The sequence below is a fragment of the Oncorhynchus masou genome, chromosome 31 (assembly GCF_036934945.1).
Source record: "Oncorhynchus masou masou isolate Uvic2021 chromosome 31, UVic_Omas_1.1, whole genome shotgun sequence".
Classification (NCBI taxonomy): Eukaryota; Metazoa; Chordata; class Actinopteri; order Salmoniformes; family Salmonidae; genus Oncorhynchus; species Oncorhynchus masou.
Window position 1 is genome coordinate 59,082,270 of NC_088242.1, and position 18,646 is coordinate 59,100,915.

At 44.4% G+C, this 18,646-nt stretch overlaps 1 protein-coding gene across 1 annotated transcript in view; it reads right to left on the minus strand.

The window, feature by feature from the left end:
• Positions 1-492: 492 nt before the first annotated feature.
• tmtc2b (transmembrane O-mannosyltransferase targeting cadherins 2b) overlaps positions 493-18,646 on the minus strand; it is a 99,507-nt gene continuing 81,353 nt past the window's right edge. The window contains exon 11 of the mRNA XM_064951534.1: positions 493-3,507. Coding sequence (XP_064807606.1) covers positions 3,328-3,507 — 180 coding nt within the window. The 3' untranslated portion in view covers positions 493-3,327. The remainder of the gene's footprint in view (positions 3,508-18,646) is intronic.

Consider the following 18,646-nt stretch of genomic DNA (forward strand, 5'->3'; position numbering starts at 1 on the left):
ATGGGGTGTTCACATCATGGGAGTGGACCAGACGCACATATGTGGGAAACATCACAAGGGTTACTGGGTAGGGCCTTCTGCTTGTCAGGTCCGAGGTATGGGGAGGGGGAGGAGCGAGCGAAGACATGCAGGCCAGATGTAGACACTGTGTTACCCTTCCCTTCCATATGGGAATATTTACATCCCCTTTGTGTTGTACATAGATGAAAGCAGGAGGTCCATTTGAGTAGATTTTATGACACATTTTCAGCAAATTTGCAGCGGAACTTTAAATGCCTTGTAAAATCCGTTCCATAGTCTGCAAGACCACCCCATTAAGTCTGATACCCTTTGTGAATGAGGCAAATATGAACATGGACTGTATATACTGTATCAGTATATTCAGTAGAAGGAAGTCATGGGAAATGTGTTTCTGAGGCTAAGTATTACATGCTAAAGTAAATGTCAAATAAACTCTTCAAAACGGCCCCCCCAAAACACTCAGGCAGATGATGAAGGCAGAACACCATTATTTTATTGTGGAAAAAAAGAAACATTGGGAATGTCTAGTCTGGCACGTTTTTTTTATATTACAAAAAAGCAAAGGCTACAAATCTTGATAATTTATACAAATACAACTTTCCAAAAATATAACTTTAGAAACTCTGAGTGCTCTGTGAGCATGAGTCTGCAATACAACCCACCGCTTGAAATCCCTGAGCAGAGACACAGAATGAAACACTTATTTCCATCTTCAGACACACACTCTTGTTTGTTCATCAACACTTTATACACAAGACAAATTAGCACAACTTGTGATGGGGGTGTTGGGGGAGAAGGTGTGAGGGTAGAATACTTCATGATGATAACTGAGCTCAACACTTCATTATATCAGACAGATAGACATGGTGATCATAGCTAAATACACCACAGTTGATGCAGTTGAGACAAACACAACCATTACGACAGTAAGAACCAGTAGAGCTATCGAGCTCCAGCCGGACAGACAGACTGCCGTGCTGTGCTTTCAAAAGACTGACAGACAGACATGAGAACAGAGGTTACGTACAAGAGTGGAACAGGGCTCATACATGCTTAATGTTCAAAAAGAACAAGGCAACTATCATACTACTAACTCCATAAAGCACTGGATATGACCTCTGAGGATGGGGTCACTGTGTAGGGAAGTGGATAGCACAAGAAAATGCAATGTTTAAATACTTTTGGCGTTTTGCTAGTCATTTCAATTATCATGAAATTTGTTTTCTTTGTGTCAAGTGCAATATTTGAGTGAAATTAAGATGCTTCTGTTCGAATTTTGGACTCAAATGGTTGTATTTTTTCAGACAGAATCGCAAGGAAAAGTTTTCTAGACATACGTGTACAGGTATATCACATTTCATAAAGTGAAATGGATCAATACTTATCTTATCTTACTAATCATATCTTCAACATACACTTGGAAATGTAACACAGTGCCAGCTGGTTTATATGCCAAGATAACACAAAGAAATAACTTACAAATATTCAACCGCCCGGTGGCTGTGGGCTTCTTTACAATAAACATAAATGTCATAGCGGGATTATCTGTTTCTCCAAAATAAAGTTTCTTCCAAGTTGGAGATACAGTTAATAAACGGTGGTAAAAAATGTTTTATGACAACAACCAAGTAGATGTAAATTACACAGAATATATACAATATTGACATTTTAAGACTGAAAAGAGTGAGAGAACATGATGTTTTGATGCTAGGAAAAATGATTCATATCTTACAGATACTGAACTTGCTGGGTGGGCACTGACCTTCCCTTGCAAGTCAGACTATTGTCTATTATACTGTATGTAGGTTTTTACTGTATATATTCAAATCCATATATACATACAAGTAAAAGAAAAGGAACATTTTCAAACAAAGCAATATTGCATTAAAAGATTCCCTCAGACAAACTATGGCTGTGCATTGTTATGTAATGGAGTGCATCGGTTTGACGGCTACTTGGTTATAAGATTTCAGACATCAACGATGACTTCCAACTGTCCTCTTATCATGTCTTGTATTGCGAAGGGAGGGGAAGCCTTCAGTTCTCTGCTGCTGTCCAAATCTCCAACTAGCATGTCAGCTGATGGGGGGGGGGCTAATGTTAGTACCATGGGAAGGTGATTTGCCATTTCCTTTCAAAACACATTAGCTACCTTCCTCAAAGTAAATTATCCAAGGAGACAGGAGTAGCCTATACCAGAGCCATATATTCATCTTAATATATGGCTCTGACCTACACAGGAGCCATGTTATGTCACTCTATGAAACAACAAGCCTCGAGAAGCAATTTGAAATTCACTGCTACATTTACATGGAATAGTTTTGCGCCTTCAGATAGTAAGGCATGATAGAGTTAGCAAATAATGACAGAAACTCCAGCTCAAATTCATTTCACCTTTCCTTCAAACTATCTTATTGGTATTTTCTTTCACAACTAACACTGTGTCTTTTGGCAAATTATATTCTCTGGATTCATATGTTACAGGGTGGGAAATCCTCAGAGCGCTCCTTGACTGTACCCTGAGGGCTTCCATCTATACGGTATCTGTTTTCTCTGGTGGAAGTGTTATTTATAAGACGATATCGATCAGTGGGTTACTTTTTTAATCACTCAACGATGCTCAACAATCTGCTACATCTCTTTGCAGGAGCTGTAGGTCTCAATGTCCAACAACGTGTTAAATCAGTGAAATCTCATAAACAATCACAATGAATGATTCGTCAGTCCTGGCCACCACTAGTTGTGTTCAATTTGAGAATGTATTGTTAAAGCTGTTATCTCCTATATCATGCCATGAGTTTCACTGATGTGCACAGAAGCCAATGAACACAACTTTCATTAGACCAGAAACTTTATTCGACGGTGAGAAAAAAACGTACGTTCTACTGCAGTGTTCCTGCTTCGGAGGGCAGCGCCTTGGGACTCTGCCCCAGGACAAACGTTGTCCTACACGATCCTATAAGCATCTATAACTAATTAATCACAAGACTTCAAGTATGAACCTATGGCCCACTTCAAATTAAGTGCTCTGGTAGAGATTCACAGACCCTGGGAGAGCACACATTTTGGACAAAGTTCCAGGAAGACATTATTCAAAGGTAGTGCTCCTCACAACGGACAGCCTCCCAGGGAAGCTACTCCTGGCCTGAGGAGTAGTGAAGAGTCACAAGGAGCGTTCTGCAGTCTTGTGCCTTTTTCTGCTGTCCTCCTCCATCCTCACTACCCCAGTTTCTCCTCCAAGGGAGCAGTGGGCCACTTTCTTCCCCAGGCCTGATGCACAGATGGCTGACTGGCTGGTGAGTTAACTCACGGCCCCATTGTCCTCAGGCCCTGTTTCTCCATTATGTTCCACAGTTTACGCAGATTAGACTGGGTGATGGTGTCGTCTGGCTTCAGCTGCAACGCTCGCAGGTAGTTGGTCTCCGCCTCCTGCAGCTTCCCGTTGAGATGGAGAATGGCCCCCAGGTTCATCAGGGCTGCTGGATACTGGAACACAAGAGCAGGACAGAACAGTTCAGTCATTCTCAGAAGCACGTCTCACAGAAGGCTACACTGCTAAAAAAGTATGGTTCCTTTTGGTTCTTTACAGCACCATTTCATCTAGCAGTATAGCAAAATCATTGTTTAGACGTCACTCTGAATGGTCTCTTCAGTAATAGCAGACACTGTAACAGTCAGAGATGGACATGCAAGAGAATGAGTGGAGAGTGGAGTAGAGTGTCGAGAGCAGAGTCAGGCTGAGTGAGACAGTAGCAGAAGAGGCAGGAGAGTAACCGTCTCATACAGTACCACTCAGTCAGAGTGCCAGAGCTGATTGCACATTAAAACACTTATGTCCTCTGGTTAGACTGAGGAATAAATTGCAAAGCACAGCTAGAACATTACATCATCCCGAGGCTGAGAACCATAAAAAGAATAATACAAAAAGAAAATTAGACAAGTTATGTCATTATCTACACTGAACAAAAATATAAACGCAACATGCAACAATTTTTAAGATTATACAGAGTTACAATTCATATAAGGAAATCAGTCCATTTAAATAAATAAATTAGGCCTCAGTCTACAGATTTCATGACTGGGATTAAAGATATGCATCTGTTGGTCACAGATACCTTAAAAAAAAGGTAGGGGCATGGATCAGAGAACCAGTCAGTGTCTGGTGTGACAATCATTTGACTCATGCAGCGCGACAGATATCCTTCACATAGAGTTGATCAGGCTGTTGATTGTGGCCTGTGGAATGTTGTCCCACTCCTCTTCAATGGCTGTGCAAATTTGCTGGATATTGGCGAGAGCTAGAACATACTGTTGTACACTTCAATCCACAGCATCTCAAACATGCTCAATGGGTGACATGTCTGGTGAGTATGCAGGCCATGGAAGAACTGGGCCATTTTTAAGCTTCCAGGAATTGTATACAGATCCATGCATGCATATTTGTATATATTTTATTTTTTGACCTTTATTTAACTAGGCAAATCAGTTAAGAACACAATTAAATCACCCAACCTCAACCCAATTGAGATGGTTTGGGATGAGTGAAATAAAAACAGCCACCAAGTGCTCAGCATATGTGGGAACTCCTTCAAGACTGTTGGAAAAGCATTCCAGGTGAAGCTGGTTGAGAGAATACCAAGGGTGGCTACTTTGAAGAATCTAGAATCTAAAATATATTTGGATTTGCTTGACACTTTTTTGGTTTCTACATGATTCCATATGTGTTATTTCATAGTTTTGATGTCTTCACTATTATTCTACAATGTAGAAAATAGTACAAATAAAGAAAAACCCTGTAATGAGTAGGTGTGTCCAAACTTTTGACTGATACTGTACTTCATGTATGAATCTATATGGCCCCAAAAACAAATTAAAAAGGAAAGTACTTCTAAAAAGAGATGGCATGACAGTCTAACACTAACAAGTTCAGAGAATATTGATAGGACATTGATTAAAGTTGAAAAAAGTAGCAGGACATTTTTAATCACATTGAAGCTTGTTTAACTAGAATGGAGTCATTCTATTGCCGGAAACCAAGCTCTACTTCTATTCACACACAGAAGAAATTAAGACTTTTATAAACTTTTGGGGAAATTTGTGAAAATGTCAAACCTTGACATAAACACATGGCGTTTCATGAGGCAAAGACCTATGGGTCATAATTACTTCTTCTTTGTTATTATTTTTAAAAATATATATTTTAGAATATCGGAAACATACAATATACTTGCATTGAAGCCGCCCAACAACTACGCCAAACCAGTCATCCAACAGACTCCCATTCAGAGCGATACACAAGCATCCAGGGTCAATGCCCTGCTCAAGGGCCAAAAAAACATGAACCCGAACCCTCCGAGATCCCCCCACAGTTCCCCAATAGCTGTCCCTCAACCATTCGAGACCCCTCCCACAGTCCCCCCCCCAAGAAAAAAAAAATACAATTAATTCCATTCCCCACCCCCAAGAAACCCCTAATGCACCAACAACCAAGAGAATGAACTAAAGAGAAAAAAGGAAAAGACACTGGAAAACAGCGAACAACAATTACTTTCTCTTTATCACAAACCCAACACAACATACTTTCTGTTGACCGATTACAATAACGTCTGATTAAAAAATAAATATATTTTACCTTTATTTAACTAGGAAAGCCAGTTAATAATAAATTCTTATTTTAAATGACAGCCTAGGAACAGTGGATTAACTGCCTGTTCAGGGGCAGAATGACAGATTTGTACCTTATCAGCTTGGGGATTTGAACTTGCAACCTTTTGGTTACTAGTCTAACACTCTAACCACTAGGCTATCCTGCCGCCCCTGAAACTGAGGAGAAATGTCATGATAGGTTAATTCAACCAAGGGCTTTAACCTCTTTAATGAGTCAGCCAATAGGAATAAGTAGTCATTTTTCAGACCTTCAACTAAACAGTCCCACTTAACAGGGACATCGTTTCATCTTGGAAGCCATATTGTGGCAGTAGTGATGCTGTTGGACCAGTAATCCGGACTGCCCAGTCCGTAGTGCCATTCTGAGGGGAGTTTTGTGTCAGGACTTCTCCATGTCTCTGTGGCCTGTTTGGGGCGGCATATCCACAATTCAACCCAGCTCTTTGAAGTGGGCCACATGATTAACATATTATAATGTTTTTTCCTGCTGATGCCATGAGGCAAATACCAGAACCAGTCCAAGGGATGTGTCACCCGGGATAGTAGAATAGTAGTGCAAGTGTTCAGTGCACCATCAAAATAATCCCTGGGAGTTTAAATAGAGACCATGGGAGTGTATCACATCTCACATCTGATCTCCATTTTATCTGAAGGAGTAGAGCAGAAGTGTACTTGTGTCGTTAAGCGACTGTTACTGAGTAATAGCACATGGCGTTACATTTTGCTTATTCATTACTGTTTGGAATGTAAAGTTGGCTCGACAGCATGTTGTGGAAGAAATAACACTAGTTGTATTCATGAGCATCATGACACGTGTTACCGTACACGTGATTCCTAAAGTGGGCATTGATGATTTCCGTTTGTTTTTATTATTTACCATTTGTAAAAAAGAAAAAAAAGAAGAAAAAAGAAAAGACAGGAGTATGAAATGAAGACATATAGAATAACTCATAAGTAATCATGACCCATAGGTCTTTGTCTCATGAAACACCACGTGTTTATGTCAAGGTTTCCCCGAAAGTTTATAAAAGCCTTAGACCGTAAAACAATGTGGGGTGATGCTGCTGCCAACACTGTAGCACGGCAGGGAAAAAGTGACTATATACGGAATGGGAAATGCTGCAAGGTTTACAGATTTCTAAACATACCCCACTATGCACATTTGTATAAACAACAGGGGCTTTGTGAAATATTTGAAGTTGATACTAATCTCTGGAAATAAAACTAAATGCATGTCTTGACTGTAAAACTAAAATAATTTTCAACTTGTATGTTGTAATCGATTAAATAACATACATTGTGTGGAACAAATAGAAGCTTGACTAGTAATTTCAACAGGCTCTAGGGCTGTCTGCTAGCAAATAATACATCTCTTATCCTAGTAGCCCCAGGACCTAGAAGCATTAGTCCGAAGGTACAGGACCAAAAATACTTCTTATTATGTCATGGAGACTAAAGACATCTTTGGTCATCCAGTCATGAATGAGTTCCTGGAGGCGTGGACATTAAAACCACAGATACTCTCCCATTGTCTGGCCATTTGTCTTGCTTTGTCCACACTGGTCTGAGCTGTGCTAGCTGCAGTAACAATCATTTTCAGCTCTGCTCTGGGCTGTTCTGCTCCAGTCTAGGAAACTTATCTCTGTTTTTCCAGTGTCAAGGTTGGATGAGTGATGATACGTTACATGATCATTTATATGGGAACAATATGTCCAGTAGCGCCTCTCCTCTCATAAGAGGAGTTAAATTGATAAATACATCAAACTTGCCTTTGAATTAATCGCATTGTCCCTTAGACAGCCCCACGTGTCCCTTAACAGACGCACAGAGAAAGTATTCAAGACCCCTTGACTTTTTCCACGTTTTGTTAGGTTACATCCTTATTCCAAAATTGATTACATCCCCCCCCGCATCATTTTACACACAATATCCCATGACTACATAGCAAAAACAGGTTTTAGAAATGTTTGCTAATTTATAAAAACAAAAAACTGATATATCACTTTTACATAAGTATTCAGACCCTTTACTCAGTACTTTGTTAAAGCAACTTTGGCAGCGACTACAGTCTCGAGTCTTCTTGGGTATGACGCTACAAACTCTGTCAGGTTGGATGGGGAGCATTGCTGCACAGCTATTTTCAGGTCTCTCTAGATCTGTTCAATCGGGTTCAAGTCCGGGCTCTGGTTGGACCACTCAAGTATATTCAGAGACTTGTCCCGAAGCCACTCCTGCGTTGTCTTGGCTGTGTGTTTTGGGTCATTGTCCTGTTGGAAGATGAACCTTCGCCCCAGTCTGAGGTCCTGAGCGCTCTGGATCAGGTTTTCATCAAGGACCTCTCTGTACTTTGCTCCGTTCATCTTTTCCTTGATCCTGACTAGTCTCCCAGTCCCTGTCAGAGTGACCATTGGGTTCTTGATCACCTCCTTGACCAAGGCCCTTCTCCCCCGATTGCTCAGTTTAGTGGACGGCCAGCTCTAGGAAGAGTCCGTTGAAGAATGATGGAGGCCACTGTTATTGGGGACTTGCAATGCTGCAGACATTTTTGGTCCCCTTCCCCAGATCTGTGCCTCTACACACAATCCTGTCTCGGAGCTCTACAGACAATTCCTTCAACCTCATGGCTTGGTTTTTGCTCTGACATGCGCTGTCAACTGTGGGACCTTATATAGACAGGTGTGTACCTTTCCAAATAATGTCTAATCAATTGAATTTACCACAAGTGGACTCCAATCAAGTTGTAGAAACATGTCAAGGATGATCAATGGAAACAGGATGCACCTGAGCTCAATCTTGAGTCTTATAGCAAAGGCTCTGAATACTTATGTAAATAAGGTATATCTGTTTTTTTACTTTTAATACATTTGCAAAAATGTCTAAAAACCTGTTTTCTCGTTGTCATTATTGGGTATTTATGTGTAGATTGCTGAGGATACATTTAAAAAAATCAATTTTAGAATAAGGCTGTAACATAACAAAATGTGGAAAAAGTCAAGGGGTCTGAATACTTTCCGTGAGCACTGTAAGAAAACATAATCACTACAGTGGCTGGGGCCAAAGTAAAGGCTGGCATGACCAGGACTTCCCACTCCTGCTGACTCCAGTGTGTTAAAGCAGTTAATTGTCAGACAAAAATTAATTTGTGATTTCATCTTAGAAGTGCTTTGGTAACCACAGACTGCAGGACTGGTACTTTTGTAGCTATAGCAATATTCCCAGCAGAAGAAGTCAAAAATGTTCTCTACGTTTAGATCACACGAGCAGCCAGATTTCATGGCTAAATGGTTATGGTAATGTTGACCCTGAAATTGATGGGTCAAACCCCAGAGAAATAGTAACCAAAAACTGACCACACCGGAAAAAAAACACTCAACTTGTTAATCGAAAGGGCAACACATCGGTAGTGGTGATACCATGTGTGTTACTGTTCGTCTGTGGTGTTGGAGTGGTTCCACTGTGAGTGAGGTGGAATACCCAGCATCCCCAATGGAGATGCCCACTGTACTACTTACTGCTGGCCTGACTGATACACTCAGAGGAGAGGTGGAGGAGTCCCCCTGTCACGCCTTGGTCTTAGTATTTTGTGTTTAAGTTTATTAGTTGGTCAGGCCAGGGTGTGACATGGGTTTATTGTTTGTTGTATTTAGTGGGGTTTTTTAGTTATTGGGATTGTAGCTGATTAGGGGTGTGTGTTTCATAGGTTTGGCTGCCTGAGGCGGTTCTCAATCAGAGTCAGGTGATTCTCGTTGTCTCTGATTGGGAACCGTATTTAAGTAGCCTGGGGTTCGCTTTGTATTTCGTGGGTGATTGTTCCTGTCTCTGTGTTAGTTTCACCAGTCAGGCTGTAATAGGTTTCACGTTCCGTTTTGTTGTTTTTGTATTTATTCGTTATTTCATGTATAGTTTCGTTATTTTGTTTTCACTAATAAACATGAGTAACAAACAGCTGCATTTCGGTCCGACTCTCTTTCGACAAACGAAAATCGTCGTTACAGAATCACCCACCACACTCGGACCGAGCAGCGTGTTAACAGGCAGCGACAGCTGGAGCAGCAAAGGGAGGAGGAATTATTCGGTGCATGGACATGGGAAGACGTGCTGGATGGTAAAGGTTGTTACACTTGGGAGGAGATATTGGCCGGAAGAGATCGCCTCCCATGGCAACAGGTGGAGGCACAAAGGAGAGCAGAGGCAGCCGGAGATAGGAGCCGACGATACGAGGGAACACGGTTGGCAAGGAAGCCTGAAAAGCAGCCCCAAAAATTCTTGGGGGGGGGCTATCAGGGAGTATGGCTGCGTCATGTAGGAGACCTGCGCAATATCCCTGTGCTTACCGGGGGTCTAGAGAGACCGGGCAGGCACCGTGTTATGCAGTGGTGCGCACGGTGTCCCCAGTGCGGGTGCATAGCCCGGTGCGGTATATTTCAGCTCCGCGTATCGGCCGGGCTAGATTGAGCGTCGAGCCAAATGCCATGAAGCCAGCTCTACGCATCCGGTCCCCAGTGTGTCTCCTTGGGCCAGCTTACATGGCACCAGCCTTGCGCTCGGTGTCTCCGGTTCGCCTACATAGCCCAGTGCGGGCTATTTCTCCTCACAGCACTGGCAGGGCAACTGAGAGTATTCAACCAGGTAAGGTTGGGCAGGCTCGGTGCTCAAGAGCTCCAGTGCGCCTGCACGGTCCGGTCTATCCAGTACCACCTCCACACCCCAGCCCTCCGGTAGCAGCTCCCCGCACTAGGCTTCCTGTGCGTGTCCTCGGCCCAATACCACCAGTGCCAACACCACGCATCAGGCCTTCAGTGCGTCTCGCCTGTTCAGCGCAGCCAGCGCTTTCTCACTCTCCTGCGCTGTCGGAGTCTCCCGCCTGTTCAGCGGTTCTAGAGCCTTCCTCCTCTACAGCGCTGCCGGAGCCTCCTGCCTGTATGGAGCAGCCAGAGCTGTCAGTCTGCATAGAGCAGCCAGAGCTGCCAGTCAGCATGGGGCAGCCAGAGCTGTCAGTCTGCTTAGAGCAGCCAGAGCTGTCAGTCTGCATGGAGCAGCTAGAGCTGCCAGTCTACATGGAGCATCCAGTGTTGCCAGCCTGCATGGAGCAGCTAGAGCTGCCAGTCTGCATGGGGCAGCCAGAGCTGTCAGTCTGCTTGGAGCAGCCAGAGTTGCCAGTCTGCATGGAGTAGCCAGTCTGCATGGAGTTGCCAGTCTGCATGGAGCTGCCAGTCTGCAAGGAGCTGCCAGTCTGCATGGAGCAGCTAGAGCTGCCAGTCTGCAAGGAGCTGCCAATCTGCAAGGAGCTGCCAGTCTGCATGGAGCAGCTAGAGCTGCCAGTCTGCAAGGAGCTGCCAGTCTGCATGAAGCAGCCAGAGCTGCCAGTCTGCATGGAGCAGCTAGAGCTGCCAGTCTGCAAGGAGCTGCCAGTCTGCAAGGAGCTGCCAGTCTGCATGGAGCAGCCAGAGCCGCCAGTCTGCATGGAGCAGCCAGAGCCGCCAGTCAGCATGAAGCAGCCAGAGCCGTCAGTCTGCCAGGATCTGCCAGTCAGCCAGACTCTTCCAGATCTGCCAGTCAACCAGACTCTTCCAGATCTGCCAGTCAGCCAGACTCTTCCAGATCTGCCAGTCAGCCAGACTCTTCCAGATCTGCCAGTCAGCCAGACTCTTCCAGATCTGCCAGTCAGCCAGACTCTTCCAGATCTGCCAGTCAGCCAGACTCTTCCAGATCTGCCAGTCAGCCAGACTCTTCCAGATCGACCAGTCAGCCAGACTCTTCCAGATCTGCCAGACAGCCAGACTCTTCCAGATCTGCCAGTCAGCCAGACTCTTCCAGATCTGCCAGTCAGCCAGACTCTTCCAGATCTGCCAGTCAGCCAGACTCTTCCAGATCTGCCAGTCAGCCAGACTCTTCCAGATCTGCCAGTCAGCCAGACTCTTCCAGATCGGCCAGTCAGCCAGACTCTTCCAGATCGGCCAGTCAGCCAGACTCTTCCAGATCGGCCAGTCAGCCAGACTCTTCCAGATCGGCCAGTCAGCCAGACTCTTCCAGATCTGCCAGTCAGCCAGACTCTTCCAGATCTGCCAGTCAACCAGACTCTTCCAGATCTGCCAGTCAGCCAGACTCTTCCAGATCTGCCAGTCAGCCAGACTCTTCCAGATCTGCCAGACAGCCAGACTCTTCCGGATCTGCCAGTCAGCCAGACTCTTCCGGATCTGCCAGTCAGCCAGACCCTTCCGGATCTGCCAGTCAGCCAGACCCTTCCGGATCTGCCAGTCAGCCAGACCCTTCCAGATCTGCCAGTCAACCAGACTCTTCCAGATCTGCCAGTCAGCCAGACCCTTCCAGATCTGCCAGTCAGCCAGACCCTTCCAGATCTGCCAGTCAACCAGACCCTTCCAGATCTGCCAGTCAGCCAGACTCTTCCAGATCTGCCAGTCAGCCAGACTCTTCCAGATCCGCCAGTCAACCAGACTCTTCCAGATCCGCCAGTCAGCCAGACTCTTCCAGATCCGCCAGTCAGCCAGACTCTTCCAGATCCGCTATTCAGCCAGACTCTTCCAGATCCGCCAGTCAGCCAGACTCTTCCAGATCCGCCAGTCAGCCAGACTCTTCCAGATCTGCCAGTCAGCCAGACTCTTCCAGATCTGCCAGTCAGCCAGACTCTTCCAGATCTGCCAGTCAACCAGACTCTTCCAGATCTGCCAGTCAACCAGACTCTTCCAGATCTGCCAGTCAGCCAGACTCTTCCAGATCTGCCAGTCAGCCAGACTCTTCCAGATCTGCCAGTCAGCCAGACTCTTCCAGATCTGCCAGTCAGCCAGACTCTTCCAGATCTTCCAGTCAGCCAGACTCTTCCAGATCTGCCAGTCAGCCAGACTCTTCCAGATCTGCCAGTCAGCCAGACTCTTCCAGATCTGCCAGTCAGCCAGATTCTTCCAGATCTGCCAGTCAGCCAGACTCTTCCAGATCTGCCAGTCAACCAGACTCTTCCAGATCCGCCAGTCAGCCAGGATCCGCCAGTCAGCCAGGATCTGCCAGATCTGCTAGTCAGCCAGGATCCGCCAGTCGGCCAGGATCTGCCAGTCAGCCAGGATCCGCCAGCCAGCCAGAATCTGCCAGTCAGCCAGGATCCGCCAGTCAGCCAGGATCCTCCAGTCAGTCAGGATCCGCCAGTCAGCCAGGATCCGCAAGTCAGCCAGGATCCGCCAGTCAGCCAGGATCTGCCGAATTCAACTGCCTGGCTGGGCTTCATCTCAGTACTGGGCTTCTTCTCAGTGCTGGGCTGCCTCTCAGTGCTGGGCTGCCTCTCAGTCCCGGGCTGTCCCTCAGTCCCGAGCTGCCCCTCAGTCCCGAGCTGCCCCTCAGTCCCGAGCTGCCCCTCAGTCCCGAGCTGCCCCTCAGTCCCGAGCTGCCCCTCAGTCCCGAGCTGCCCCTCAGTCCCGAGCTGCCCCTCAGTCCCGAGCTGCTCCTCAGTCCCGAGCTGCCTCAGTCCCGAGCTGCCCCTCAGTCACGAGCTGCTCCTATGTTCAGTAGGTTTCTGGGTGAGGACTATTCGGCCATGGTCGGCGGAGAGGGTGGATCATCCCAGGACGCGAAGGGGAGGAACAATGACATTTATGAAGTGGGGTCCACGTCCCGAGCCGGAACCGCCACCATGGACAGACGCCCACCCGGACCCTCCCTATGGTTTTGAGGTGCGTTCGGGAGTCCGCACCTTAGGGGGGGGGGGGTTCTGTCACGCCTTGGTCTTAGTATTTTGTGTTTTAGTTTATTAGTTGGTCAGGCCAGGGTGTGGCCAGGGTGTGACATGGGTTTATTGTTTGTTGTATTTAGTGGGTTTTTTTAGTTATTGGGATTGTAGCTCATTAGGGGTGTGTGTTTCATAGGTTTGGCTGCCTGAGGCGGTTCTCAATCAGAGTCAGGTGATTCTCGTTGTCTCTGATTGGGAACCGTATTTAGGTAGCCTGGGTTTCGCTTTGTATTTCGTGGGTGATTGTTCCTGTCTCTGTGTTAGTTTCACCAGTCAGGCTGTAATAGGTTTCACATTCCATTTTGTTGTTTTTGTATTTATTCGTTGTTTCATGTATAGTTTCGTTATTTTGTTTTCACTAATAAACATGAGTAACAAACACGCTGCATTTCGGTCCGACTCTCTTTCGACAAACGAAGAACGTCGTTACACCCCCAAACCACAGTAAGAGGACTCACAGTAGGTGGCTCTAGTTTCAGCCATATGCCATTCAATCAGGGGTGGAAGTAACAAATGACAGATACTCCCATTACAGTAATTGAGTAGCTTTTCTGAGTACTTGTACTTTTTTGAGTATTTAATTATGTTTGAATGAGGTATTGTACTTCGCTACTTTTTTAAAACCATCCATTACAGAGTACAATTTTGTAGGCTATCCAACGAAAGTTTGCGAGAGCTCATCGTTGCTTAGTCAGTGACCAATCAAATCAAATTTCTTAGTTAATTTAGTTCAAGACGTATCGTGAAAGAAGGGAAAGGTTTCTATGGAGACGGAGGAGACTGTGACTGTGACCAGTTCTCCTTCAAGCACAGGAAAGGCCATGCAATGCAAGTTTTGCTTATCCATGATGGCGGAGGTGGCAGCCTAAAAAAACTCTGCTTCAAACTTCAGGAAACATTGTAGAGGTAAGATAACTAGCTAGTTTTTTATGAATGAGCAAAATCAAACATTTCCCTATGGATGGCTTTATCAGCTAGTATAGCTAGTTATCTAATAGTCTAACTTACGGACGTTAACAAGCTTAGTTGTTTAGCATGCTAATGTTAGCAAGCTGTTCTTGCAGCTAAGTTAGCTACATGGCTAACCACCACCTGATGATAAAATACGGCTAGCATGTCAATGTCAATATTAGTGGTGGTTGCAAGCTAGCTAGCTATGATAGTTATCTGGGTTAGCTAACAACATTAGGCTAAGGTCAGCAAGTGAGCGAGCTAGCTACTGTAAGGGAGCTAGCTAGCTAGCCATTATTAGCCTGCTTGGTCATGACATACAGTATTTAGACCTAGGATTTTTAGCTATGTACTGTACTTTGTGTAAATTAGGATAACCTTCATATAAAAGACAGACTCAGTAAGTCTAACTGTGCATATAACTGTGAGTCTACACAATAAGTACAACTAGACATGGACTCATCTCAACATTAGACACGTTTTTAGGTCTGAGAACATCTGACAAACTCACTTCAGTCTCATTATCTGAGATAATAAGTATGGAAAGTAGAGGTCGACCGATTAATCGGAATGGCCGATTAATTAGGGCCGATTTTAAGTTTTCATAACAATCGGAAATTGGTATTTTTGGTTGCCGATTTTGCCGATTTGTATTTTTTTCACCTTTATTTAACTAGGCAAGTCAGTTAAGAACACATTCTTATTTTCAATGACGGCCTAGGAACGGTGGGTTAACTTCCTTGTTCAGGGGCAGAACGACAAATTTTTACCTTGTCAGCTCAGGGATTCAATCTTGCAACCTTACGGTTAACTGGTCCAACACTCTAACCACCTGTCTCACGAGGAGCCTGCCTGTTACGTGAATGCAGTAAGAAGCCAAGGTAAGTTGCTAGCTAGCATTAAACTTATCTTATTAAAAAAATCAATCAATCATAATCACTAGTTATAACTACACATGGTTGATGATATTACTAGTTTATCTAGCGTGTCCTGCGTTGCATATAATCAATGCAGTGCGCATTCGCGAAAAAGGACTGTCGTTGCTCCAACGTGTACCTAACCATAAACATCAATGCCTTTCTTAAAATCAATACACAGAAGTATATATTTTTAAACCTGCATTTTTAGCTAAAAGAAATCCAGGTTAGCAGGCAATATTAACCAGGTGAAATTGTGTCACTTCTCTTGCGTTCATTGCACGCAGATTCAGGGTATATGCAACAGTTTGGGTCACCTGGCTCATTGCAAACTAATTTGCCAGAATTTTACGGAACTATGACATAACATTGAAGGTTATGCAATGTAACAGGAATATTTAGACTTATGGATGCCATCCGTTAGATAAAATACGTAGCGGTTCCGTATTTCACTGAAAGAATAAACGTTTTGTTTTCGAAATGATAGTTTCCGGATTCGACCATATTAATGACCAAAGGCTTGTATTTCTGTGTGTTATTATGTTATAATTAAGTCTATGATTTAATATTTGATAGAGCAGTCTGACTGAGCGATGGTAGGCACCAGCAGGCTCGTAAGCATTCATTCAAACAACACTTTTGTGCTTTTTGCCAGCAGCTCTTCACTATGCTTCAAGCATTGCGCTGCATCAACTCCCGAGATGAGGCTGGTGTAACCGATGTGAAATGGCTAGTTAGTTAGCGGGGTGAGCGCTAATAGCGTTTCAAACGTCACTCGCTCTGAGACTTGGAGTAGTTGTTCCCCTTGCTCTGCATGGGTAACGCTGCTTTGAGGGTGACTGTTGTTGATGTGTTCCTAGTTCGAGCCCAGGTAGAGGGATAGAAGCTATACTGTTACACTGGCAATACTAAAGTGCCTATAAGAACATCCAATAGTCAAAGGTATATGAAATACAATACAAATCGTATAGTCCTATAATTCCTATAATAACTACAACCTAAACTTCTTACCCGGGAATATTGAAGACTCATGTTAAAAGGAACCACCAGCTTTCATATGTTCTCATGTTCTAAGCAAGGAACTTAAACGTTTGCTTTTTTACATGGCACATATTGCACTTTTACTTTCTTCTCCAACACTTTGTTTTTGGATTATTTAAACCAAATTGAACATGTTTCATTATTTATTTGAGGCTAAATTGATTTAATTGATGTATTATATTAAGTTAAAATAAGTGTTCATTCAGTATTGTTGTAATTGTCATTATTACAAATAAAATAAAACAATCAGCCGATTAATCTGTATCAGCTTTTTTTGGTCCTCCAATTATCGGTATTGGCGTTGAAAAATCATAATCGGTTGACCACTAATGGAAAGTCTGTGTTTGGGCTATTGTAATGTCAGTGATATGATTAACTAAGTTACCACATAAAGTAGAATTTGCTGAAATATTCATGATGTGTATGTTGTGTATTTGCCCCTATAGAGGTTTGGTCTACCTGAAGCATCCTCTTGACACAATGACATAGGACGGGACAGAGCAACAGAGACAGCGTTCATCTGATGAAGATTAATTCCTGTCATCACTGATGCCCAAAAGGCCACAAAGTACAAGGGAGCTGGATGGGTACTTTGCCTGTGTGTTAGACAAGACGAACTGGCTTCATTCCTTTCCATACATAAATGAACATAGGCCTGAACACAGCAGCATAAAACGTATATTCTCTAGTTCATCGGACTCTGGAGAAGTAGATAAATGGCCTCGTTGTTAAAATCCCGAAGTATGCCTTTAAATGTACATGGAGGGATAATATCAACAACATGCATATCAATATCTCCTGGCTTAAAGTAGAGGAGAGAACACTACAGGTCTTTGAGTGAGGTATTGACGTGTTAAAAGTCCCCAACTGTCTGTTCAATCGGATAACACTTATATAGACCTCACAAGACATACCACCAGAGGTCTCTTCACAGTCCCCAAGTCCAGAACGGAGGCTAGGAAATGCACAGTACTATACACTGAGTGTACAAAATATTAGAAGCAAGTGCTCTTTCCATGACATAGACTGACCAGGTAAATTCAGCTGAAAGCTATGATCCCTTACTGTCATTTGTTCAATTCACTTCAATCAGTGTAGATGAAGGGGAGGAGACAGGTTAAAGAATGATTTTTAAGCCTTGAGACATGGATTGTGTATGTGTGCCATTCAGAGGGTGAATGGGCAGGACAAGGATTTTAGTGACTTTGAACGGGGTATGGTAGTAGGTGCCTGGCTCACCGGTTTGAGTTTGTCAAGAACTGCAACACTGCTGGGTTTTTCACGCTCAACAGTTTCCTGTGTGTATCAAGGATGGTACACCATCCAAAGAATGGTACACCATCCAACTTGACACAACTGTGGGAAGCATTGGAGTCAACATGGGTCAGCATCCCTGTGGAAGCTCCGTTGAATTGAGGCTGTTCTGGGGGTAAAAGGGTGATGCAACTCAATATTAGGAAGGTGCTCCTAATGTTTTGTACACTCAGTGACTACATGGAATGATCTTTCACCTCAGGTAACTCAAGCTAGCAGTGAAATCAGATTTAAAAAAACAGATTAAACAACACCTCATTCTTAGTAATGTAATATTGGAGCAATGTAAATTTGTATAATGCACAATGTTTTGTAGATCTGTTTAGACCCCAGGAATAGTAGCTGCTGCCTTGCCAACAGCTAATGGGGATCCAAATAAAATACTAAAATTCTAAATACTAACTTTCTTGAGAAAGACAAATTGAAACCAGCTGTCTGGGAGTGAATAATCAGGTGAAGTCAAAGCTGTGACCCCTGGAGGAGAAGAGGAGAAGATCTGGCTGAACACAATGAAATAGCATCACAGGCCTTCACACAAGACACTTCCACATTAGAGAGAATGGTGTGCAAGGACTCCTGGATAGGGAATGGTGTGCAAGGACTCCTGGGTAGGGATTCTACTGCTCTTCCTGCTTTTCCTTTTAGTCCTGCTCCACCCGAGCTTCAAAAGATCCCCCTTCCTGCCCCAATGACCCTCCGCCCACCCTCCGCTACCCTTTCCTCTGGCATGTAGTCGTGACAGAAGCACCACCAGATGTGCAATATATTCGCCGGACCTCAGAAGAAACAGCTGCTTAAAGCCATGGGAGTATGATGAGGTGGGAGCAACGACCGGCCATAAACCCCCTTCCACTGTAAATAGAAAACATAGGGACCATATCTAATTGGCCTGACAAATGTAAAGGCTGCAGATGCTGTCATTTTATGGTGCCCTACGTAGGCCTCTAATAGGCTGGTCTCTGGACAGGAGGAGACAGGGGAGGGTTGAGGCACCAAAGCC